We start from the raw sequence: 25,571 nt of genomic DNA, 5'->3' as shown, positions 1-25,571 counted from the left end.
GTGAGTAATCTCTCACAAGAATGATATGCTGCTCAAATATGTAGTCTAAGATTCATATCAAGTTGTAATTTTAAAATGTTGATCTGCGCTTTATTAAAAGTGTCCAAAATACATTTTTGTCCAGTGTCTCCACATATTAATAAGTATAATTAACTTTACCGACATTACCAACTTTGTGGTCTTTGTGTGCACCTGAAAAGCTGTGTTGTATGTATTTTTAAAAATCACTGTAAAATACAGAAGAGATTTACAAAGGAAACAAGTCATTATTCTGTGATGGCAAGAACAGGTGTGTGTGTATAATGAAAGGCTAGTATGAATAAAAGGTGCAGAGAAAAAGATAGTTTGAGTGCCAAAATATTATGATATGCTGCTTTTTTCTTTCCCTCTTCTCTCTTCTTAGCCTTTAGAACATGATTAGTTTGGGATTTTTTAATTTTATTTTCTTTGCATTTAGAATAAAATTAAATTAATCTGTTCTATTTCTTTGCTATTATCTTTGACAAAATTAAGAAATTCTAAGTAATTTCAGCTTTGAAAGATAACTGTACAGGGAATTGATGTTGGTTATGTGCCTTAGTAAAAAAGCAAGGAGTGACTACTTTTTTTTTTTAAAACATGTTTTATTTCCTGAGTTTTCTTTAGAAATGCTAGGACTGTGAACATCACCCTCTATTTTATAGGAAGTTTTATAGGTAGGGTCCCTGGTAATGTATATTGTATAATTTGAGTTGGTTTATATGCTTCCTCCTCCAAATTAGTTTTTATTAATTATGTAATCACAAAACCGGACAAATTTTACACATTCTCAATACTATTTTTTAAATTACTACTATATTTATTCGTTATCTGATAGAATTTCTAGTGTAAAGACAAACTTAAAAAAATATAGATGGCACAATTCATAGGGGGGTTATAAAACTGAGTTCAACAAGCTGTATGTTTTTTGGTGGCATTTCTTAATTTCTCTTTTTGTATTCATATGTTTTCTAGGCCTGGTTGCAGTATGCCTGAAATTTGGGATGTTGAAGATCCCGCTAATAGCGGCAAAATTCCTTTATGTACCCTTATGAGCAAGGATTCCAGGCCATATTTCATCACAGTATTTGAAAATAGCAATTACAGAGTCTTGAAGATTCCAAAGGAATAACATTTCAATGCAAAGAACCATCAGTCTTTCAACTTTTTAAACTAATAACCATAAGAATTCTAAATCAGAAATACATTTTCTACTAGACTTAAAATGGAAATGTGTATTTTATTTTTTACCATTTTAAGTGAATTCTGATTATAGAAATATCTTAAACCTAACAGTTTGGATTTCTATTTCAGGGTCAGTCCCTTGAGATTTGCTATGCAAATGATTATATGTTTGCACATTTTATTTAACACTGATCCAAAAAGAGTTAAAAGTAGCTATGGAAAGTAACTCCATTCTCAGAACCAATGATGATGTGAAATGGGACTGTCAGAATGTCTTAGCAAAGCAAGTTTGTTTAAAGCTTTGGTGCTAGCAGCTAGGAACAAAGGAATGGTGCTATAGCATCTGGCATCACGTTTCTCATGTCACTTTCATTACCCACCTCCTTTCTGGACAAGATGATAATAGAAATTCTCTTAAAAGTCACGTAGTTTCACTAGTCATGTCTGAGAGAAATAATTTTTTTCTTTGAGAGGATTAAGAGCATTCGTCATTTTGGATCACTTAACACATACTTTTAAGCTTGCTTTTGAAATGGAAAAGTGTGTAGACAGACTTGAAACTTCATTATTTAGGTGCATGTTCTTGGAATCTTACTGATATTAAAAAAGAAGACTAATAAGGGTAATATTTGCAGTGAGCAATAGTTTAGCTTCTCAGTGTCCAAGGATTTTTAGCATTCTTATGCATTCAGTATGAGCTGGCATAATATACATTAAATTTTTAAGGGGAAATGCTTTATTCAGGAAAAATCTGTCATAGCCTTAGAAAGATACTAAAACAAATCCTTCACTGCCTTAACTAGACCTTCAGCGCCTAACTTGATAAGAAATTCCTTTCAAAATTTATGCCCTATTTTCTTTCCCCATGTATTAGATCCTGCCTGGATTTTATCATCAGCATTAAACAAAAATGAAATTTAACCCAATTGTGATATGGCTATAGTCAGTTGTGTGGATATAATTGCTCCAACAATATTAGACTGGTTCTGCAATTTTTTTCTGTCATCTTGATGTCACACCAATATTACAGGTAATAAAGAATTTAGAGAATTCGCTTTCCGAGATACCCAGTGCAAGGCGACCCTTTGGTCATTTAACTGACTTGATAGAATTATTGTATGTCTATTGCCATTGGGAAGCATCACAATGTGATTCTACAGCATAAGACTTCTGAAGTCTGATGTTTCTCTGTGTATCATTCATGTTTTGTTTTTGTTTAGGGTTGGTTGTTGGGTTTGGGGTTTTTTTGGTTTCGTTGTTTTGTTTGTTTTTTTTTTTTGGGGGGGGGGGGGAATATAGTTGTTCAGGCATCAGTCTATTGATATGACTGGTCTTTTTAGCCCTAATAGCATCTAGCAATATTAGATGCTATAGGAATAGCATCCATCACGCCTATAACAGTATCAATTAAATGGGAACCTATGATAAAGTAGTAGTGTAACAACTGGTCAGTATTCTAAGACTTCTTATTTTTTTAAAATCTGTTTTATTGAGAGGGTGAGGGAGAATGGCTGAAAATGCATTAGCTTTTTAACTTTTACAGAATAGATTTTGGAAAAATTTCTATAAGGAAACTATCACAAAAAGGGCTTTTGGGAAGTCACTTTTTAAAATGTTAATTGAATTCAAGGAAGCAGGAAAAAAATCTTTATATAAACATTGTGACTAGTGTTACAGCACAAAAAGGTACTGTATTTTTATGAAGTTTATGCCAACTGTTGACATGTACTTATGTGGTTAAATAAAAAAGAAAAAAGATGAAAATTGTTCTCGTGTTTCTGAAGGATGTTACATTTCTGCTCTTACGTTTATTAAACTCAAGTTTAATACAGTTGCCACAGCAGATGTGATTGAAGCTGAACTCTCAACTAAAAAATGCACGGAAGTGCTTCAGATAATTAAGCCAAACTCACGCACCTCTTTCCGGCCTCCTTTTTATTTGGAATATCAATGCAGGAATATGTGAAAAGACAGAAAATGTTAAATATCTATTTACAAGCAAATTGGACTTGGAAGGCAGTTCAAAATTACTCTTTTTGTTCTTAGTTTCTACACTCAGGTAATCAAGAGTGAAGCCCAAATACTAGCAGAATGAAGAAATATTTGAAAATTAAAGTTGAATGATGTAATTTAATAAAAGCGTTCCTCATTTGATGAGGAGGCTGTTGTTACTGACTACATGGCCAGACACTCTTTGTAAATGTTCAGCTTATGTTGAGGGATACGATACTGTCCCTCTCTCTGAACTGGCCTTAAACCCAAATAATTATTGTCATCTAATGTTAAGATGATAAAATCTAGTAATGGAAAAATATGAAATAAAAAAATGCAGTATATGATTGTGGGGAAAAAACATGGGAATACTTGAAATGGGTGTATCATGTTATGAATTTCTTCTCATCTCAGTAATTTGCTTTCAATTCCAAAGGAAAGAATTTGAGTTTAAATAATACATCATCTTACACATAGGAGCACCATGTTAACATTATGCTTATCACTGCAGCTTGAAACAGAGTATGACAGTTTGAGATTTCTTAGCTCTCACTGAAGTTGTTTTTCCCTTTGCAAGATCCTAATCAATAAATCTGTAACTCAAGGAAATTAAATTTTAAAGATGGGCCGGCCTTGATGTAATTTAGGCACAGGACTGGTATACTTCAGTACCTGAAAACAGTTTCTATTACATTCTGGTAATATTGGACCATATAGATTTGTCTGTTGGAATCTGAAATATTGCTAGCTTTGAATGCAATAAATTTCTTCAGTACAATTGCAATTCGGTATCAAACTTTTGATAATTGTGCAAACTGTGATATTTAGTACGGAGACCAAATGAGGCTCCTTTGTGAAACAAAGATGCTAAGCCCTATTCGGTACTGCCTTGCACTTCGTCATTCTCATGTACTGTTTAAAAAAATGCCTTTGCTTTTGTCCTTTTTTGCAAGTCAGCTTAAACAGTGAAACTAAATCCGGCAGTGTCTCTTGGAATTTTAAGACACTGAGTTTCACAACACAGGACTTGCTGCAAGTGAAGTAAAGAAAACTTCGGCAAAAGCAACTATGTACGGATGAGTATAAACACGGGGTTGTCAGAAATCAGCATTGTTGAAAGCAATTACGCAATGCTAATTATGGCTTGGGACTTGTGTTTTCAGATTGCATTGTTGTGTAGTTTATAGAAATGCTGTTTCACCCAAGTTACATAACATGAAGGACTGCACTAAAAGAACATGGTATTTTTTAAACCCAAAAGAATAAGGTGCTGCTCAGTCGTTTCAGCAGCTGGACAAAGGGATCCAAATCCTAAGGGATAGTAGTGCTTTTCTGTGTAAGCTTTATTGTACTACAAGGAAAGAGTAGGATGGCAGATGGGGTGTCAAAGGAAGACTTTACTGTTTGAATATTAATAGAGTTTAGATGTTAAGGAATAATTATACTTTGAAATTAAGACTGGGGACACAAAATGGCGTGCAGAACTTCTGCGAACTGGTCAGCTGTGCAGGAATCGCTTGGGCAGTGAAACCTCACGGTGCCATGATAAATTCTCAGCTGTAGCTATATGACATAAGCACTTCTATTTCAGTACAAAGTTAAACGTTATGATAAACTGTCTGTAGCAGAGCTTTAAGCTGATGTGTTGGGTTAGAGCAGAGGAGTAGAAGGATTTACAAGGTTAGGCAGAATCTCCTTCCTTCCTCAGCAAATTGGCTTGTTTCTGATCTTGTGCTGTAATTCTCCATTATTGAAAAAAAATTCATATAGTGTCTGAAACCGTCAGTTGTTTGAGTGGGTTCATCATGTAGTTCAGCAACTTTATTACTTCCTCTTACAGCATGTATAGAACATTTATTGCCAGTAGATCATGAGATATGGATAGAACACACGGAGTGAATGAATAGTATTGGTTTCATACCTGGCTGAGGACTTGGGCAGGATTGCTGTGGCCAGTCTTCCACCCTATCAAGATTATTGATGTATTAATTGATTCTTAAGTGCAAGCAGCACTTGTTTTGCCTGTTTGGCAGGAAGGATGAGATCTAGCTTTTAGCCTGAAGAATATGAAAACGCTTACCGAATCTCATTTAAAGGTGATAGTAGGCCTGAAACAGGACAACTTCTAAAGGGAAAACCTCTGTGCTTTTGATGTTCATCTGAAAGGAAACAAGTCACTTGAGTTCATTCTTCAGGCCTGACCAAGCTGACTTTCAAAGCCAGTGCATGCAATTCTTAGTTTCATTACTAATTATTGCTGTGTTTAGACACCTGAGCAGTATCATCTTCATGTTACTGCGCAACTGGTTGCTCAGCTTCTCTGACGACAAGTCCCTAGAGTGCCTTAGGATGCAGTTAGCAAACCTTATTTGCAAGCAGTTAGTGTTTTGCTGTAGATATCTCTGCATGAGTTCTGAAAAAAAAAAAAAAAAGAAAAACAAAAATACCTTAGTGTCTTCTTAAGTATTGGCTTTTATAATTTAACTATTTCTAAAAATCCAGCATTTTCTTTCTCTTAACTAAAGAAAGGTAACAAAGGCTGAAAATACCCCAGAGTAGGATGTCTCCTTTTTTTTTTTTTTTCCTGAATTAGCTTTATGATGGTGCTTGAATTACTGCCTTGCTTTTCTTTGATTTTGATTATGACAATATAATGCATCTGTATTTGGAGAAGTTTATCTTCCACTGCTCATAAAAATAAGCTAAAGTTAGAATCAGGCTTAGTAGCTGGGCAGAGTAGAAATTTTCATATTCCTGAAGTATTTCAAAGGCCATTCAACTCAAAACACGAGTTGCATAAAAGTGCTAGGAGTAGATGTTTTCCTTAACCTTAGTTTTCTTTGGTTTAGATCCTTGCTGGATTTAGCTGCAGTTATGCTACAGGCTGCTGCATACAGGATCTTTGATTTTATACATTTTGGCTACTTTTGTGTTATTACATAATTTAAAAGGAATAAATATTTTGAGAAGGGAGAACTAGTAACAAGATCAAAAGTAAGTTGTGTGCCACGACTTCTTTATTCAGTGCTTAAAATCAATCAAATGTTACTCAGCAAGTGGTGCTGCAGAATCTAATTTTTAAACTAATGAGGTCTTGGCTATTTACTTGAATAGTTGCAGGTTTGTTTCATCCAGTAGGTTTTTGCCCAAATTAAAAAGGGATTGTAAAAATGCCTTTGAATTGGAAGTCTGTGACATGTATTCCCTTCCTTTGAACCCTCCATGTGCAACTGAACTGATAATTCAATTTAGAAAGAAACCTGTCAGCACTGATGGTTTGTTTTGTAAGATTGTCCTTACACACGAGGAAGTAGTGAAACAATAAAGTCTGAATTGAAATAAATTGAAAAGCGTAAATATTTGCAATGTCAAGGTGCAGCAGGATTGCCGAAAGGAAACATGGTTTCAATAAAGTCAGAGTGTATTTGGAATGTGGTTTTCTGGGTTTTTTTCTGTGTTCTATTTCATCTTATTCTGTTTCACTTCAATGTTGGGAAAGGGGATAAAACTGAACAGAATAGAATTGAGCAAAATTGAATAGCTGTCAAACCGAGAAGGTGCTTGTGTCTTCCAAATGTGACCTGTTTTTTTCTAAACCTTGTCAAAATGCTCGGCCAGGGTAGTCTGTCATCACTCTCCATTGTTCTGCAATTCATTTATTCATGAGTTAAAAAGTGCCTGGTCCTTTTACAAGGCTAAACCCGGAGTACGCATCATCATCGGGACCTCACAGAAAGGGTAACAAGCACAGTTGGAGAAACCCCCCCACACACATCATTTGCGTTTGTTTATATGGTCTGAAAATAACTTTCTTGGCTACAAGTTCCATATGTAGCAGATCTCAACTCATTTCTGTGACACAGGTGCTCACCACAGTAAACCACCAAGAGCAGGCTCTGCTGTGCTCTAATGATGGGAACTGACGTGGATGTATTGTGGCTATGATCAGACCATGTTGTCTTCTGTGTGGTCTTGAACTAGTTAGTGACCTAGTAGAGGCTGGTTTAATTTTAGTGAAGACTAAGCTTGTCACTACTGAACTAATCAGTAAATCCAGAAGTGTATTTTACTGAAGAATTAATTCAAGCTACTATGAATCAGAATGACATCCGTGTTACGTCGGGGTGGTGATTTAATCAAGTTTCCCATACTTTGCCTGCAACTTCAGAGCCCTTTGGACAAATGTCATATACTGTATCATGGTGTAATCCTTTGAAAGGAGTGTAATCTGTCTAATGTATTTAGCCAAGTAGAAGAGCACAGAAGAGGCACACTAGAGATCAAGGAACTTTCTGTCATAATACTCAAAATACTCTTATTTATTACCAATTTTATAGAAACTAGAATTGGGATGCTTCTCGAGGTTACAGCAGAAAAATGAGGGATTATCGGGATTGCTAATCACTGGGAACATAACAAATTTAAGCACAAAAGAGGTGAAGGACTGGCTTTTCAAAAGTAGTGAATCAGTTTGTGTACCTTCATTCTAGGGTGTGCAGTCCTGGCACAACTTCCAGAAAGAAATGTTGGTTGGGTCAGTCACTCAGAATTGGCTACTTAAAGGAAAACTTTAACCCCCAGATCTTGTTTAAAAGAAAGGGAGAGAAACTGATAGCCTGGAGTAAGCCACTAGCAGGATATTTGTATAACTGTAGTTACAGTAAATTTTGGAAGTGTTTCAAAGAAATAAATTCTTAGTTTTAAAAAAGATTGTCTGATCCTCAATGAGCACTTTTTCAAGCTGCTCTTCTTTGAATGTAGGACTAGAGCTTGTTAATTGTTTTTTGCTGCCACACGAAGAATTACACAGTCCTGTTCTGAGGCCTTTTTTTTTTTTTCTTTCAAAGACTGATGTTAAAGCACATTGAGACAAGTCACAAGAAGAAACAGGAGGATGTTGTTCTGCTATGCTAAGTAGTTCAGTTAGAAAGCTTTCATGAAGAGCTGTGCTTAATGAACATGTTACATATGCAGTCACCCCTCCTGGTCTCAGAGTTTTTGAAGCAGAAGATTACATGTCTGGAGTGCTTAAAACCACAAAATTTGAGTTATTTGTGGTTGGTGATGTTATTTAATGGCACTGTTGTTTGCCAGTTTAACAGTTTCATTTATCTTTGCACTGGTGTGCTTTCTGAATTGTTTCAAATCATTTGGACCCTCCTAGGCAGCACATGGGTGCCATCATCTTTGTTGTCAGTGTGGTGAGACCTTGGTGTTCCCTATTACCTCACACTGTGTTCCCCCCCTTTTTTCATTACCTTATTACCATCATGCTTCATCGAATGCCTTGGTGTTGTAGATATCACTCCACTCTGTGCGACTGAAGGGATTTAAACACCATCTGTGCAGAGCAATCAACTACAACGGAAAGTTATCTGCTCTGTGCTCCCCTATTTACGTTCCACAAATAGATAACAACAGTGATGTACTTTTGGATGCTGATGCTGCTGCCACTCTGTAAATGTCTACATTTCCTTCTGAAACTTGCTCCTGCAAATTCAGTACAACTTGCATCTATATTTTCTGTAAGTTTCACAAATCAAGACGATTTCCTCTGCTAAAGTGTCCAAAGAGCCAAACGATGTTGTCTGACAATGCTACAGAATCACACCGATCTGGTTTTGATGGGTCATATTGCACTCGGTAAGAACCAAGGATGAGGGAAGCACACAATTTGGAACTGCAGCTCAGGGTGAGCAGTACAGACTCTCTTCATCGGTTTCTGGTCTCTTGGTACTGTTTCATATTTTTTTCCTTATGGCACAGGGTGACTGCAGGCTGCCCTTGGCTTTTGCCAACTGAGCTGATAGCAGAGGGTAAGTGAGCAGCGAGACCATTTTAAGATAAAAAGTGAAGGAGCCAAATTCTCTTACTGGCTCACACTTATTGAACTTGCTGTATCTATTATTTCTGTGCAGTCAGTGGCAGATGTCCATTGCGGCAAATCCTTCTGAACGTTACTTGTATTCTTGGAAGCAGATGCTGTAAATGAACTTCATTGATTCCCGTGTGACTACCTGACTCACAGCTGTGAGAAAAAGATGGGTGTCAAGGAACAACCAGTAAGGCCCATCCAAAAGACACACTCAAAGCTGGGAAGATCACCTACTATGCTGTGGGCCATCACCATGGAGCACGCTGACCTGCATATCAATCAGATTTCATCTACAGCAGGTATCACTGCTGGGTAAGATGCCATACACGTGCCACTCCAGTGACTTTGGGGAGCTTACCCTTGGTTTTAGTCCACTTTTCCAGCAGCCAGGAGCCCATTTTCCTCAGGCTTTGTTTTGTGAATGGTTAAATTTAGTCTCATCACTGGGTGGCACTTTGTTGTCCATGTACTAGCACGTGTTTGATTTTGGAAGAATTTAGAGGAACATAAATTAAACTTTCCCTGAGGTAGAAATTTTCTAATTCCCCAGGATTACTGAAGCCTAAATCCCGTAATTTGTACAAGCTGAGAAAGATTGAAAGACTGGGGGGAAACAGTGATCACATTCACTTAAAGAAAACATTCATAAATTATTCTTTTTTATAAACTCAATGAAAAAGAAAAATAAAATTAATGGCAAACATTTGAAGGAAAAAAATTTAATTTAACTCCAAGGGAATGGCTAATGCAAAATACAGGTATGAGAATGTTAAATACAATCTTCTTCTGAAGGCTTTTCCCGCTCAATGATTTTAAAATAGTGGAAGGATTTAGTCTGGCTAAAGCTGTAATTCCACATATGTGGCAGACCAGCATAAACTAGAGTGCCACTGAAGAAGTCATTCTCTTCCAGACAGCTCACATGCTAGCATGAACTTCCATGCAGTCAATGCAGTAAACCAGATCAGGAATTGGTCCAGATGAAACTCATGTGGCAAAATAAATTGGTTTTTATGTCAGCTGAGTACGTAATCTCATTCATCACACAGCTACAGGAAACCTTGGAATGACCAAGGAGAAAAAGCATCGTGCAGAAAGACACAGACAGTCAACATCAACTTTTTTCAGGGGCTGGGTCACCCTATACTGGTTGAAGGTGCCTGTGATGCTGGACTTTCAGGAGGGCCCCCTCTCTGTCAGTCCCTACCCAAAAGCTTTTGAGCTCCTGCTTAAGTTCAATGACATTTGATGGGGAGGTAGAGCTCCCAGAGATAATTTTTTACAGGCTTTGATGAAACTGGTAGACAGGAGGAGGAAGGCAAGAGAGATCAGCATTATCTCCCCACTGCAAAACCTGCAGAACCTGGCTGCCTGAGTACCTCTGCCCCAACCGCAATGCTACTACTGTCTCTTGCCTGTGCGGGTGTAGTGAGGCTACATGGAAAAGGGGGTTATCATAGTAAAGAAAAGGGGAGGGGAAGCTAAGGAGAACAGGCTTCACTGTGCATAGGGATACCAGGCTTTTCCTTTAGCAAGTGCTTGTATTTCAGAGCTTTTACCCACAGCTCTACACATAGGAAGAAGAGAGAGATCTTTCATCAGAAGGTATCAAGATGCCTACAAGGTATCCATACGGCATAATTGTTGCACTAGCCTAAACTGGAGATGATACTATACCCCTCCAGAAAAAAGGCCTTCTCCTGCCTTATATCCACAGGCCATGCTGGAGAAATGGATGCATCCCCCTGCCCCTTCCATGGCATCCACCATGCCTCAGGGGCTCGGAGGTAATTGCTGCAGCTGCAGCCCTTGCAGAGCACACCCATCCCTTGCTGAGCAGTGCTGAGTCAGCACAGGTGGGGTGAGCACCTGCTGCAGGGAGGTCCAAGACAGTGACAACGTTACTTGAAGAGCTGTGGAAAACTCTGGCAAATCATCATCTGGCTTGTGGGGACTGCAGTTCTCCCTTCACGGGCACAGCAGAAAACCAGAGGTGACTGCAGGTAGGTCTAGCCCCAGGTCCTGCAATCGGTGGCTTTCCTCTGGGCTGGCTGAGGGTGGGGAGCAAGACTGGTCAATGGGGCAGGAGGCACTCGGAGGGAGCTGTGGGATTTGCAGCCACGTGTCAAGCCATAGGCCTCGTTACAGGATTGAAAGGCAAGCTGTGGAGCCGAGGGATTTCTGTGGGTCTTGTGTGGTGCACAGGTTCAAGGGGACTGGGCTGGGGACAGTGAGGATGTGAGGTGTGGGGCTGTGTCTGCATTTGTGTCCCCATTTGACCTGAGGAGTCCCACAGTTCTGGGGGAGACAGCAATGCGTGCTTCTGTAACGTAGCAGGTTATCTCCTAAGATGTAGAGCTGCTGATAGTTTAACTAAGTCAACCAAAGGGGTTAACAAGGCTTCTCCAGCCTTGACCCCCTTCACCAATGCAAGTGGAATCTGCTTTAAACAGTGCTGAGCACTCACAGCTGCCTGTCAAGCCATTAGGAGGTTTGGTTTGAAAATATAAATTTAGACCAGATGATGCAAAACTCCTCTTCTGTGTCCATAGGGCTGGAAGGATGGGCTTCCTCACAAGGGTGTCACGGAGATAATTTCATGGATGCCTCTGATGCAAGCTCATGGTGCAATGGTGGGTATGAAATAAAAACCTAAGGCAGCACATCTGAAAAGCATGGGGTAAAGAAGGTATGTGTGGCCACACACTGAACACTTGGGATAAGGAAAACTAATGAAATAGAATTAATCAGAATAGCCTATTCCATGTACTATATAAAACAAATATACTTTGTGGTAGTAATTCTGTTCTATATTGTGTTATATCCACATGCAGGAAGAAAAAGTAAATTAACTGTCACACACAACCTTAATTTTGACTTGTGCTAGTTTTGGAGGGATTAACTTTGACACGTTAGTGGGTTTTCCGGTGTCTAGACATGCATCCAACTGCATTCACGTGCTGTGCAGAGTGTGTGTGTGTATCTAAATAGTGGGTCACTGCCAGACATAACACTGGCTCAGACTTTTCATCCATAGTACCCTCGCATGCTTTGTCCTCAGAGTACATTCCACCAGACAATTATTTTGTAAGGCTTTGACAATTTGTGCCTGCTTTCTGGGTACAAAGCCAACATCAGGGGTCCACAAGCAGCTCCATGAGCTGCTGTTGCTGCCAGAAAGCACGGTCTGCTGGCTCTCCCCTTCCACTGCCCTCTCCTCTGGTTAGCTGAGATGTTCGTGCAGCCACACTGGGAAATGGACACAGGAACTGACCGAGATAATACTTACTGTGTTGCCGAAAGTAAAGAGAACTTAAAGTGGTTGTGCAACGCAAGCACAGGAGTGGACACGTGCAGCCAACAGCTGAGAGCTGAGGGAAACGTGAGTGCTGGAAACCTTTAGCAAGCCCTCTGATGAGATTGCTGTACATTACAAAGTCACACCGTAAAGCCTGAAGTGTTAGACTTGTTGTGAAACGTGAGGTCTGGTTTTGGTGTCGAAGTTGAGCATCTGTGAGACTAAGCAGTGCGAGGTTCTGAAGGTCTCCTGGGTAGAGAACTGACCATGGCTGAATACCTCCCCCACCAGAACCTGAGAGGTCTCCTGTTGCAGAGAGAGAAATTCCACATTAAAGCTGCAGAATTTTTTTTTCCATCATCATTTAAAAAATGATGAATGTTTCATGACAACTGTTCAAGCTTATATTCAGATTTTCTTGATTAAGAGGGGAAGGGGAAGTGCATGCTAAACATGATAAATATGGGTACACATGATAAATAAGGTACGTGATAACTAAAGGTCATCACCTGAGCTGTCACTAGCTTTGTGTGTGCATGTACGGGGGCGGGGGGGGAGTGTATGACATGACCTTGTTTTGTAGGGTGAAGCTGTAACTGTGTCTGAGATACTATGTGTGCTGTAAAAGTTTTGTTAGTTTTATTTAGCCTCCTCCCACACTCTTCCTCAGATATGAAGATAATATAACAATTGTATGATATGTTAAGGAAAACCTCAGAGTGCACAAATGGCTCAAAAGAGTGAGAACAAAGGTATCCCATCTCGTGTGTTGCCAACAGTTAACAGTGATGCAGCTCTGAAAATCCAGGAGGAAAAAAAAAAAGCAGAGTGGTTGAGTGGTGCCAAATAGAAGAAGAGCAAAGTTCTCTCGCTGAGTTAGCTCGTCTTCACCCTGAACAGCCAGAGATTTGGAGAGAGTTCAGGATAAAATTGCTAGGAACTATAGGTCTCGATTGTAGTATCTAGTTGCATCTGGCAATCAAAGCAAGCAGGCTTTGCACTGCTGTAGGCAGGTGGCACCTATATCACCCAGGGGGACAGATACTGGATCCAGACTGTCCTCCCTGGCACTGCTCAGCAATGTCTATCCTGGGACAAAAAGTTTTTTAACTCAATCCCAGAGCTTGTAGGCTTTTAGCAGTTGTTGTCTTGGGCATTGAAGTGCTGAAGAGTTAACAGGCGATGCATTGAGCACGGCTCAGTACCCAACAGCAGCCCATATCGAGGGGGCCAGATCCAGCACCCTCCTGTTTCGTTGGAGGGACACAGGGAGCCGAAGGAGCCTTGCGCATCCAGGACACTTGGCACCTAGATATCCTGAATTGCAGTGGTCTGGCTGAAAGATCGTGTAGATGCTAACTGAGATCAGTTTGCTGTCTGGCAGCACAGCGTAGTATCTGCTAATCGATCGGGAGTGAAGCTCAGCCCAACAAGGAATTCGGAAATACTGGATTGACTGAACGCACATTGTCAGCTTCAATCAAAAGGTAGTCAGTCACAGTCCAAAATGGCTGGGGTTGGCTTTCAGTTCAATGTTTGATATGCTGTTATCTCTATAAATTGTGCATGCTGGAGCTCTAGAAAATTACGCTCAGCTTTTCTTGCCTTTTCGTATTCTCTATATGGTTTTTCCCGAGGTAGACTTCAGAAACGTAGCTCATTTAAGTGTAAAAGTTCCTGTGTCAAAATACTGTACTTTTTATGCTGTATCACTAAATGAGATGCTAATATATAACCCAGAAAAGAATTCTTACTTTAAATGGAAATGCAAAAATAATAGATTTCTATAGTCTACTTTGGGGTTAGGCTTATTTTAAATCTTTTCTCTCTCTGATTTTTAAATGCTTACTATAAGGAACTACATAACTTAAAAGCTAGCTATAAGGAATTTTTTTGTCTATAGTTTTGAGTAAGCAACTCTTCCTGTATCCATTCTATTGCACATACCATTTAACTTGGATACCGACAGTGAGTCACAGCCTCAGCTGATAGATAAGCAAATAGCAAAACAGGAGTTTTCTTTAGAGAAAAAAAATTAAAACACACACACACACATACATTCCCCCAATTATTTCCACAGGGTTTTGAACGGAAATTCGGTACACTTACAGTTTTTGTCCATAGTCCAGAAAAACCTCTTCTTTTCTCAAGCACTGGCTTACAGGTTGGAACAAGGGGGTCTTTCAGGGGTAAGCCTGAAACCTGCAGCACTACAGTGGCCCTTGGCACAATGTTACTGCCTATGTACAAAGGAGGATGGGGTGGTTAAAAGGTTGAGAGCGTATCGACTCTGCAGTCAGGGATTTAAAGATTGTAGCTAGTGTAAAAGCAGAGATGCAAAGGTTTTGTCTCAATATCACAGATGACAAAAGCAAAGTAGCTGCATCGGCTCTGGTCCTGAATGTTTAGGCAGATATGCCTCCGAGTAGGGGAGGTCTTGGGATCCTGCCCGGTCAGATGAAAAGCCACCTTGCGTGCATCTGCGCAGCCGTATTTGTATCCGTGATATTGCACCGTCAGTGCGCTGGAGAGCAGACAGACACCCAGGCACGGCTAAGCTGTGCCATGACAACCTGCAGCCCAGAGGATGCCTGGGGACATTGTGGGACCGTGGTGCTCTCATCTGAATTGCGAGAGGGCTGGGAAGCACAGCCCTGACTCCTACCTCCAGACAGCTATATTTCAAAGAAGGTAAAGAAACAGTCTCAGAGACCTGCAGCAAACTTGGTGCAGTGTGAAGTCTTGCAGCAATGCAATTAAAGAGGAATTCAAAGTGTAGTCAAAGGTTACACACTTTGCTTTCAGTAATACAGTAAAATAGAATTAACAAGAGGCATATAAATAAAAAATGTGTGCCTCGATGAATATAACGGCATTTTGAAAAGGGCAAAGGATTCTTCTGAATAATATTTAAAATTTAGTATTGCAAATTGCTTGAATGAATAAAAATGACATTTTTAAAAGGTCAGAAATTGCTTCAGAAAGGTATCTAATATTTAAAGTTGAGTAAAGGAATCCGCTTCTTACAGCCACGCTTCTGCTGGTGTTGCCTGGAACTCGCTTCCAGCTGAGGTCGGGGCGGTGGGACCGACCCTCTTGCTCTGTGGGTTCAGGTGCACCAACCTGGATGATGGCCCTTTTTGTATGCTTCTCACTAACGTGTATGACTGTGTGAGCTACTTGGCGAGCTGAACAAGCCTCTGGGAAAATCCATCACTGCCCCAAGGAAAAGCAAGAGGGAAAATCTGAGCATCCCATGTGAATCTCAGTCTATATTTTCTGTAGACATCTGGTTGGCATCCTTTTTTCTTCAGACCTACATGGAGCCTCTTAATGAGGTGCCTGGCATTTCCCTCCCCCTGCTTTTATGCTTGTGGTCTCAGATTAGGGTTTTCCCTTGCTTTCTGGGGGCTGTTTTGCATGGGTGCAGGGCCACGCTGCAGCTGTGGGGCTGGCAGGGCGCAGGAGAAACAGAGGCTGCCCCAGCGCAGGTGGCTCAGTGTCCTGTGCCTGGAACTGATGGGCTGAACGGGCATCTCGGCGCTCAGCCTGTCTCCATTCAAATGCTCGCACGTTTAAACATGGTTTTGGTATCGATGGTGTTATAGACAGCTCAGTTAATCGCATGCCACCACATTAAGGTAGCTTCCCTGTGTTTCTGCTCTTAAAGCTTTTCCCCCTGAAGCAAATGTCCCGGGAATGCAGGAGGATGGGGTCTCAGAGATGGTAGCACAACCTTTTGTAGAAAGGGTAATTGGTGGGATAAAGTTGTATTTTGAAGCACCCCTCTGAATTAGAGCTCTGGTGGTGGTGGAGATTGACCTGATGTTCAGAGGGGCAATGTCTGGCTCGCTTTGCAGAATGCAAACAGTGAGAAGCAATGTTGTCCTCTTGGAAATGTGCTCACGCTCTTTCCTCCTCTCCCTCCTTGCCTGGCAGCTGAGGAGAGCAGGAGAGCGGGGGATCAACCACATTGCCATCGTTTGTACCAGGTCAGACAAGGTCCATGGGAGTTTTGAGCTGCCAAACTCAAACTCAGAGTTTCCAACCCGGGAGAGGAGCAGCCAAGTAGTTGTGGCACAGACCCACGTCCTCTGGGGTACAACCTCCCCATGGCAAATTCTCCAACTTTCTTGGACCGTCATATTAGTCTTGCACAGTAAGGGACTATGTCGTCTGGAAACTGCATATGTTGCAATGACCCTTTACTTGGTGTTTTCTTTTTATCAGTTTTCTGAAATTCCAAGGCACAGTTACAGTGAGGGCTGAATAATTATGTTGCTGCTTTAAGTGCCTATTAAGTAATTATAGTTACAGAGACAATATCAGCCTCTTTTCCTCTAAAGCTGTTACCCTGGTAAGGCTGTTTTATCGCTATCGTATTTTTGTTAATAGACTTGGTCTTCTTAGGTCAGTGCTGACTTTAAAAAAAAAAAATAATTTTTTTTTTCTATGCTATCACAAGAGAGGAGCAGGCATCATCTACATGCTTGTCCTTCAGCAGAGAGTCCCTGAGGAACATATATGGATGGAACAAGCTACGGTGATATGCGTGGTTAGCACTAGACCAAGGAACTGAGTGAACAGGAAGGCTTTGCCTGAGCTCATCGGCAAATTAGATAAAATAGCCTTTGCAGGCTGATTGAAACACTAGTTGTCACGGTGTCAATGAACCCTCATTCGTGAGCTGATTGGAAAATTGCGGTTTTCCTTCTGGTAACTTTGAATGCCTTCCCCCCTCCTCCCGCCTCCTGCTATTGTTTCATTCCAGTATTTCAGAGCTCACTTATTGTGGCTGGTATTTCCAAATAAAACAAAGTCACATTCTGCAACAAAAGAAATATTGTTTGGAAATTTGCTGTGGGAAGAGTTGTCAGAATCGAGTTTTTCTGGAAAATATGTAAATAACTGAAACTTGGAGCTTGACTGACTCTCCTCATCTGTTTCAGGCGGGCTGACTTGGGTACGCCCTTGGATGGATCCTGACAATGTGTCAGGGAGGTGACTCCATTTCGCTCTTCTCCCCACTCCGTGCTGAGTAAGAAGTCAGCTTGAGGTCACCATATAACCTGGTGTCCCGTCCCACTCAGGGGGTGAGGGTGAGGTTAACTTGTTAATTCTACGCGGTAATCAGAAGTAACGACAATTAGAGGTTCAAACCAATCATAAATCTACTTAAAACTCAGTGGAACTACAAAAGATAGAGGCTTGGCAAAAGTCATAACAATGCTCAAAGCTTAGCAGAACTATGAAAGGTAAGGGTTTAGCAAAATGTGTGACAATATTACCCTAATGTGCCGAAAATTAAGTTAGAGACAAAGAGAGCGATAGGGAGGAAAAGAAAGAGAGAAAGAAAAGAGAGAGAGAGAAAAAAGATATCACCACCCTTGGATCCAGCGATGTTCTCTGCTCATAGTTGTCGTCTTCAGGTGGTGGGCGTGTGCCGACAACTTGTTTTCCCTTTTTATAACCCGATGTGCCCGCCCGATAGGCGGGGGTCTGTCATCACTGAGCAGGCACAGTATGTGCTCAGGAACGTTCAGAAATGTTCTAGAAATGAGCTGGTGGGTTGTGGGGGTCCTGGGGGTCTCACTGTCGTCGTCCCCCCCCCGCCCTTCAGGGCTGACCAAGTGAGTGGTGATCTGTCACAGGCACATGGTGCACAGGGCACAGATGGTCTTTGTTTACGTGTTTCAGGAATAGAGGAGTGGTCTCACAAGACGTTATCCTGCCTCCGCAGGCTCCGTTCTTGGTCAACACTCCCTGGTCATCATCAGCGCATCCCTGCCCATGTCAAGACGGGTGTTTGCGACATTCACTTGTTATCAGGGCCTTACACCTGGTAAGGCTGGCACTTTTTTTTTTTTTTCCCTCTTGTAATGGCGATAACCTGCCGTTGTTTGACTATGAAAGGTGTAAAATGGCAAGCATGGTAACAGTTGAATTGTGGGGCACAGAGGTTTCACAAACCTCTGGACCAAACCATCCTCAGTGGTGGTTCATCAGCAGTGAATTCGTTCTTCAGGGTTCACAGTGGGAAGTTCTGGTTAGGTCAAAGCAGTAAAGCCACCAGCTAATTTGATGTCTTGTGCACTGGTCCGGTAACAGATGCACACTGTGCAAAGTGAGATGGCTCACTCTGGGGAAATGTGAAGTGGCTTTGGGGCCTGACTCTGCCTCTGTTTTGCAAGTTAGCCAGGGACAGATCTTACCTGGAGCACCCATGTCTTGGTGCATTTTGTGTCTCTAACAGGTTGAGGCCTTGGCAGGATACCCCTGACATGTGAGGGGGGCAGGAATTTGGGTAGCGTGAAGAGTTTGCTCCTGGTGCCTCCAGTTTTGTGTTAGGTGGAGGTGTCATTGGGCTTGCCAGGGTGCAGGCAATTTCGCACAGGGATTTGTGCACTTTTGCAGTGATCCTGGTGCAGATTTGATCTGTCAGGGCTGCTGCAGTTTGGACTCCCACCGTCCTCCACAGCGTGTCCACACCACGTCCCCGCGTGCTAACGCTAGCAGTTCTCAGAAATGATCTGGCTAGGAACAACCCTAATAAAAGTAAATAGTTATTTTTCTGCCAGCCTGGTGGCCGTGGCACCTCAGATTCAGATCGGCTTCAGCAGCTGTGAGAAAATCTATTGGCTTTAAACCCCATGGAGTGTTGCTACCCAAAGGACCTAACAAGCCGTCAGCCTAAAAGCTATGTTACAGGGTGCCCAACCCTTCTTTATCAGCGTCCTTGCCTGGTAAGTGCATGGAAGTGTAGGTGGAATTGGCTGCCCTGTTGCTGTCTTCTGTGGAAATAACGAAGCTGAAGAAACCAAAGAAACCCGAGGAAGTGGGATTTATTCTAGCATGACCAAGACCTCAGCTCGTGCTTTCAGATGCTTTCCGTTTGTAGAGATTATGGCCCAGAGAATTGTTAAGTGAGTACATTGCTAACAGTTTGTTGTGACAGAGGATGAAAAAGAAATTAGATAAACTTTATCATTCAGAGTTTGGGTGACATTTGAGAAATGCTAAATTAACCTTCAAAATGTCTCCAAATGTCTTGTTTAGGGGGAAAAAAAAAAAAAAAAAAAAAAGGAAAGTCAAAGACATTCAGTCTGGTTAACACTGACAATGAATGAGTGCATGTAAACAAATTCCCTCAAGCATTCGTGAATGCATTTCCTTAGCTGCTAGTATTTCACCAGGTAATGAATAATTTCCACATATGTCTTATTGAACTAAAAAATACCATCGTCTGAGCTTGAAGGTGAAGAGGGAGTGATATATTTAAACTAAGCCTGGATGCGGTTGGACACAGAGAGGTTATTAAAAAAAAAAAAACCAAACCCAAACCAAAACCCCAGGGTGCTCACAATATTACCTTCCTGTTCAAATTAGAAGAAATGAAAACAGCCTTCATTCTGGTTTTTTGTTGATAGTACAACTTTGCCATTAGTTTGTGGGATTCCAATTTCAGGCCTTAAAAAAGTGAAATGAAAATTGAATGAAAAAATGGCATAGGTTACCTGCTGTGAAGACCCTTACCAGCCTGTCTTGTGCTTGTAGGTCCTGTGCTTGCACTCCCATGGGCGAGATGCTGATGCACATATTTGTCCTTTCAAAGACAGACTGTCTCTTGAGGATGGCTCAAGTACGTTGAAGTCCCAGCGTCGCTGGTGGAGCCATAGAAGGAATGGATTTTTCTTTGCTGCCCAGGGTCCCGCGTGCTGAGGTTCTCCCAAGGGGCAGCCTGGCCCATTGCTGCTTGGCTACGGGCATCCTGGTATTTAGACAAGGGCAGTTGTCAAGTTTCTCTGAAGCAGAACATCTCAATAGTCACAGTGGACGATGCGTCCCATGGGAATCTGCTGAATATACTGCCTTCAGGAAGGATTAATGCCCACTAATCCTCCATTCAGGAGGAAAAGACTCTGGTGTTTGCCAAGCACCAACAAGCCAGTTTAGTCTTTTTTTTTTTTCCCCCTCCCTTGCTGCTTTTTTTTTTTTTAATAAATCCTTCTCAAAATTAGAAACACAGATCCAAGCCATCACAGTGACTCAGCTGTAGAGCTATAAGCAGTCCACATTGCAGATTAAATTTGCAATTGGTAATATCTTTGTGCTGCACTGTGAAAATGAAAAATTACTCTCTTTCTACTTGCTACATGCAAAGTACCACATGCAAAGATTTACATCAAGCCGGAACAGTTGCTAGAAGAGGAAAGGGGGGAACTGACATTCTCAAACAGGTTAGAGACCATTCCCCCAGTGTTCTGTTTTACCAGTAGAGTGATTTTTGGCTGTGTTGGTTTATCAGCAGAGGAAAAAGAGATGACCCAAAAGCAATATATTCACAGCTATATGTTACAGGGAATGGAAGTTTATTTCTGGTCCCACCAGTGATATTTTTTTATCTGCAAATACAGCAATCATGATATTTTTAAGCTGAAACCCACCCAGAGCTACAGTAACTGCAGGTGCTGCCCTTTTCAGTCAAGCATTGAAGAGTTTACAAAGATTTAAACTGATTAAGTGTTAGCATGGAGTAATGAATTCCAAATACCGATGTGCTAATTATAATATTGCATTTACAGTGATTGCTTACAAGTGTGATTGCCTTCCTAATTGAATCTAATGCTCACTCTTTTTTTTGGTTATGGGGCAAAATAGATAGAAGCATCCAGTCTGTTCTATATCTCTGTTTTAGATACCATATTCCTATCCTTTTAAGGCAACTGTCCCAGCAGTCCATAAATGACATCACATTGTCCAGATTCTGACTCTTTCCCAGATAAACTAAGCAATGCTTGCATGCAATCCCGGTTTATGTTTTGAACTCAAAGGCGGAATTTCCATTGACGGCAGTAGGGCCAGGAGATCTTGTTCACAGTCCTGCAAGTTCCTTCCTGCTACCCAGCTGTGGTCTTGTTCACCCCTTGCTCTGTTTTTCCTGTGTCCTGCTGGGATGAGGTTAGGAGTCTGCTTTACCCAGGCTGAAAGTCCATTCTGCTGGTTTCCCTGTGATGCTTCAACGTGTTCTAAAAGATACCTGGGCATTTTATTCCTTTTGATTAGATATAAACAATTCAATGTTTTGAGTTCGCTCCTATCCAAAACCAAGGATGCAAAAATCAGGTTGGAAGCTGGCCAACCAATTTAACTTGAGTTATTACATTACCCAATATGGCTAACTATTGCTAGAAGAGATGATGCAAAGCCATGCAGAAGATTTCAAAGATTTTTAAACTGTTGAATTGTGTTTATAAAAGATAAACTTCTCAACTTTGATTAGAAGACAACAAAGATAAAAAATCCAGTATTTCTCATGGTAATACCCTCCACTAGTTAAGCATTTTCACTGTTAAAATGTGATGCTAATGTCTGACTTGATTTGTAGTCCAGCTTTATACCACTGATGTGTAATGTCTTGCTCCACTAAACTTAATTTTTTGGCACTGTGCTTTTTCTCCGCATGAGAGTTCTTAGGTGCTTTTATTGGTAATTTTGTTCTAAGCAAAAGAGATTGATCTTTACTTTCTCACTGTAGGAGATTTCCTTCCATCCTCAGATTCATTTATGGTTCTTTTCTGGCAGAGTACCCAAGTTTTGTGAATGTTTTTTGAAAAAGGTTTGATGTCCACGTCTGACATTCCCATCGGGTGTGGAAGGGTATCGAACAACCTGACGTGGTTTAGCCCCAGCCCCAGCTGAGCACCACGCGCCGCTCGCTCACCCCTCCCCCCGGCGGGCTGGGGAGGAGAACGGAGAAACAACGGCAAAGCCTCGAGGGTTGGGGTAAGGGCAGGTTACTGGGACGGCAAGGGAGAGGGGAACAACCAACAACAGTACTGATAACAGATATTCACAATGGGTGATAACAGACAACAATTTACCGATCCAACCACCGACCAACCAGACGCTCAGCCCATCCCGAAACTGCGCTAAACCCACCCCTGCCCGACCAGCCCCCTTTTACGCTGAGCATGACGTCACATGGTCTGGAATAGCCCCCGGCCAGCTTGGCTCACCTGTCCTGGCTCCTTGTGAAATTAACTCTGTCCTCACCAGAACCAGGACACAAGCCCATGTTTCTTTTCCCAGATCTCCTTTGATGCCCTGATCACACTGGGAGCTCATGTCATGTTGTTTATTCATTATTATTCTCTAGTTCCTTTCTAGTCTTGGGCTTTCCAGCCACAGCACCGCTCTCTGTAGATAGAGGTGACTTTTTTTTTTTTTCCCCTCTCGATGGATAGCTTGGTGTTTGACTGTTCTAATACTCCTTTTGTGTAGGACTAATTACTGAATGTCCTTGTCCTGCTTTTGCGAACACTCAACCCTCATCCACGTTTATCTGTTTGCCATCTGCACAGTTTAGCAGAAGTTATTTCCTTTATGTTTCCAAATCGGTGATAAGCGTACTGACTCAGACCAATACGATATTACTCCACACTCTTTTTGGTCTGCCTACAGGCTTCAGACTGTATAACGCTTGGTAGCAAAGTGATTGCAAGAGCCCTGGCGAAAGGACCTTCAGTGGAAGGCGATTACTCAAAGCCATCTTTGCCTGCACCGTTCTGGCAGAGGGCACCTGCTGCCAGCCCTGCCTGTCCCCCGCTAATCCCCGCATTTCCTCCCGTCCCTTGCCCGCATAGCGAGTGGAGCTGAAGGATTAGATGGAAAGGGGATCCTGCCATCAGTAGGATATTGTGCGCTCCGGGTTTCCAATACACTGCAACATGGTGATGGGAGGGTTTCTCATGCACCGTAAGGGATTTAAGGGGCTGCAACAAGGTGGCAGGAGAAAGCCCTAAATGAGGGGGTTTGCTACGCCGAAATGCCATGCTGCTGTTCTGATGGTAGCTGTGGGTTGCAGTAAACAAACTTTCCTGAGAGTGACTCTCTGCTAGAAAAGTCTTCTCCCCCCCCCCCCACCTCCCCACCCCCTTCAGCAATGCTTTAAAGGACGTAAAAGCAGCTTTAGAGCAGAAGTGCCACTTCTGTCTCTGCGGGTATGCCACCTGAAATAGTATGAACCATAAATCACTCTAATAGATAGCAGCAGAAGCTTCACAAATCCTTGTGATTCAAACTTCAGAGGAGGCTAATGTAGCCATTCAGAAGAGGAGAGCTGGGAAACTGCAGTCACGCGTGTTGTGCTGGTGACTGATTGAGAAGATCATGAACTGAATTCCGCTGATCACATAAAGATTGTCAGTCAATAGAGCAATGGTTATATGTTTAAAGGGTTTAATGATTCTGCTGGTGAATGTCCTGTAGCTTGATAATCATTTGTCCTTGAGTTAATTATCTGAGTCATATTAGCTTTGTGAAGCAGAGATGGAGTGGTGGGTGGGTTTTATACACCATAAAAATATTAAAATCAGATTGCTATATCATGAATCTTAAAAAAGAATGTCTTTGCAGGGCAAACACTTTTACTCTGAAGCTCACCTTTTGCTTGTGTCTCTTGGACAAACAGCAAAGCAATCAGGCATGCTGAGTCTTTTATCCAAAAGCCTTTACTTCTTTATTAGAAAGACAGCTGTCAGATTTGGTGTGGCTGTGCCCTAGACATAAGGGTGGCACGTATGCAGAGGCAGTGTCCAAGGATGCAGCTGGCTGCGGCAGCATACAGAGGTGTCCAGCCCTGCTCTGAGTACGAAGCAGAGTGATCAGGGTGCTGTGGCCCCTGACTTCTTGCCCATAACCCCACACGGGCACAGGAGTGCCACGCGGAGGGCTACTCAAATGATGGGCTTGCACGTGGCTTTTGACTGCAAGGAAATTTTTCCTGGACTTTTTCCAACCTGATGCCTTCACCCTCCAGCATGGGGTTCAGGCTGCAGCCACTGGCACGTGTTACCAGTTACCTTGCAGACAGCAGGGTTTCCCCAGGGTGCAAAGAGAAGATGACAGTGACTCCCCAAACTCTTTGTGAAGACGCCTGCACCTGTGAAATACTCCAGACCCGATTTTGAAAGTCTGTGAATTTTGGTCACACTCTGAGGGCAGGGTAGCAAATTTTATTGAGTATAAGATTTTTTTTTTTTTTTTGGTCTATCAGGACCTCTGAAATAGGTACCATGGACTTTTGTGCTGCTTAATCCCAGTTTGGGGTGGGAAGGACTGAAATTCAGCAGAGTTCTGATCTCAAGTAGGGAGAGGCTTACGTTATCCCTTAGATTACCTTTAGTTCCTATAGATGTGACTCTAAACGTACCCAGTGATCCAGAAAATATGGTATACCACCACTGAGCCCATAAAAATAACAAGAACATATTTGAGGTTCATGCAATGTTCTTGCAGAGATTTGTGCCCCAATATGTCATCAAATGCACTCTGTTTCGAGACTGTTGGTATTCTGTGATTTTCCTGTCTGTGGTGTAATTTGAATCCACTAAACTTCAGCTGGGTATCAGGGCAATCTTTCAAGAAATAGGAATGACCTGTGATTCTAGGAAGCATGTGTTTGGGTGGAGGTTTTTTTTGTTTCCCCCGCTCTGTCACCATTTAAGTGATTCTTCCCATCCTATTTCTTAGGTAATTCTGTGTCAATGATGTGCGCTGTTTTCTCTTAGCGTTTTTCTTGGCTGACCTGAAAAAGTCTCTGTGACCTGTTTTTTAAATGTCAGTTTGATTTGGTGTGGCAATTAAATCAGTTCATTCCTGCCTGAAATAGTAAATGTAAATATGTTAAAAGAGTCTTGCGTTCTTGAACAGAGCCTGATCAACTTCCTCTGAAACCAGCAAGAAAAATCTTCCTGACTTGTGACAGGGCTGAGCTGATCTACCACTAACATTTATTCATCACCCAACAGACCTCCTCTGACAATGCGAACTGAAGTTCATGCTACTTTATCTAAGAAAAGAAATAAATTGACTAGATACTTTCAAAATATAGCAGCTTAATTGCCTTCCGGCTTTTGTAAAGTCTCCAGCTGGGTAGACTGCTAATCTTTTGCAATTATTCTCATAATTATAAAACTATAATTATACCTGTTTTCTGATGATTGATCATGGTTCAGAATGGCTCACACGTATATTCCTTGATACATGGATGTAGGCCTGATCTAAAAACCACTGTATCTTCAACAGAAGGTGATAAAGCCCTGCTGAGATACATGAATGGATAATCTTGCTCGGAATATTAAACAGGTTCACCCATGTAATGCTGGGTTCCCAACAGGCCCCTTCTGGTATCTTACTAAGCCC

The 25,571-nt window shown here is 41.6% G+C and overlaps 1 protein-coding gene across 2 annotated transcripts in view; it reads left to right on the top strand.

Moving 5' to 3' along the window:
- Nucleotides 1-2,959, top strand: part of DPY19L1 (dpy-19 like C-mannosyltransferase 1) — a 50,536-nt gene extending 47,577 nt beyond the window's left edge. For both annotated transcript variants that reach the window (XM_054816812.1, XM_054816813.1), the window contains one exon: nt 994-2,959. In XM_054816812.1, coding sequence (XP_054672787.1) covers nt 994-1,150 — 157 coding nt within the window. In that variant the 3' untranslated portion in view covers nt 1,151-2,959. The remainder of the gene's footprint in view (nt 1-993) is intronic.
- Nucleotides 2,960-25,571: the final 22,612 nt, after the last annotated feature.

The sequence above is a fragment of the Grus americana genome, chromosome 2, assembly GCF_028858705.1.
Source record: "Grus americana isolate bGruAme1 chromosome 2, bGruAme1.mat, whole genome shotgun sequence".
Taxonomy (NCBI): Eukaryota; Metazoa; Chordata; class Aves; order Gruiformes; family Gruidae; genus Grus; species Grus americana.
This window is presented reverse-complemented; position numbering and strand designations above follow the sequence as displayed.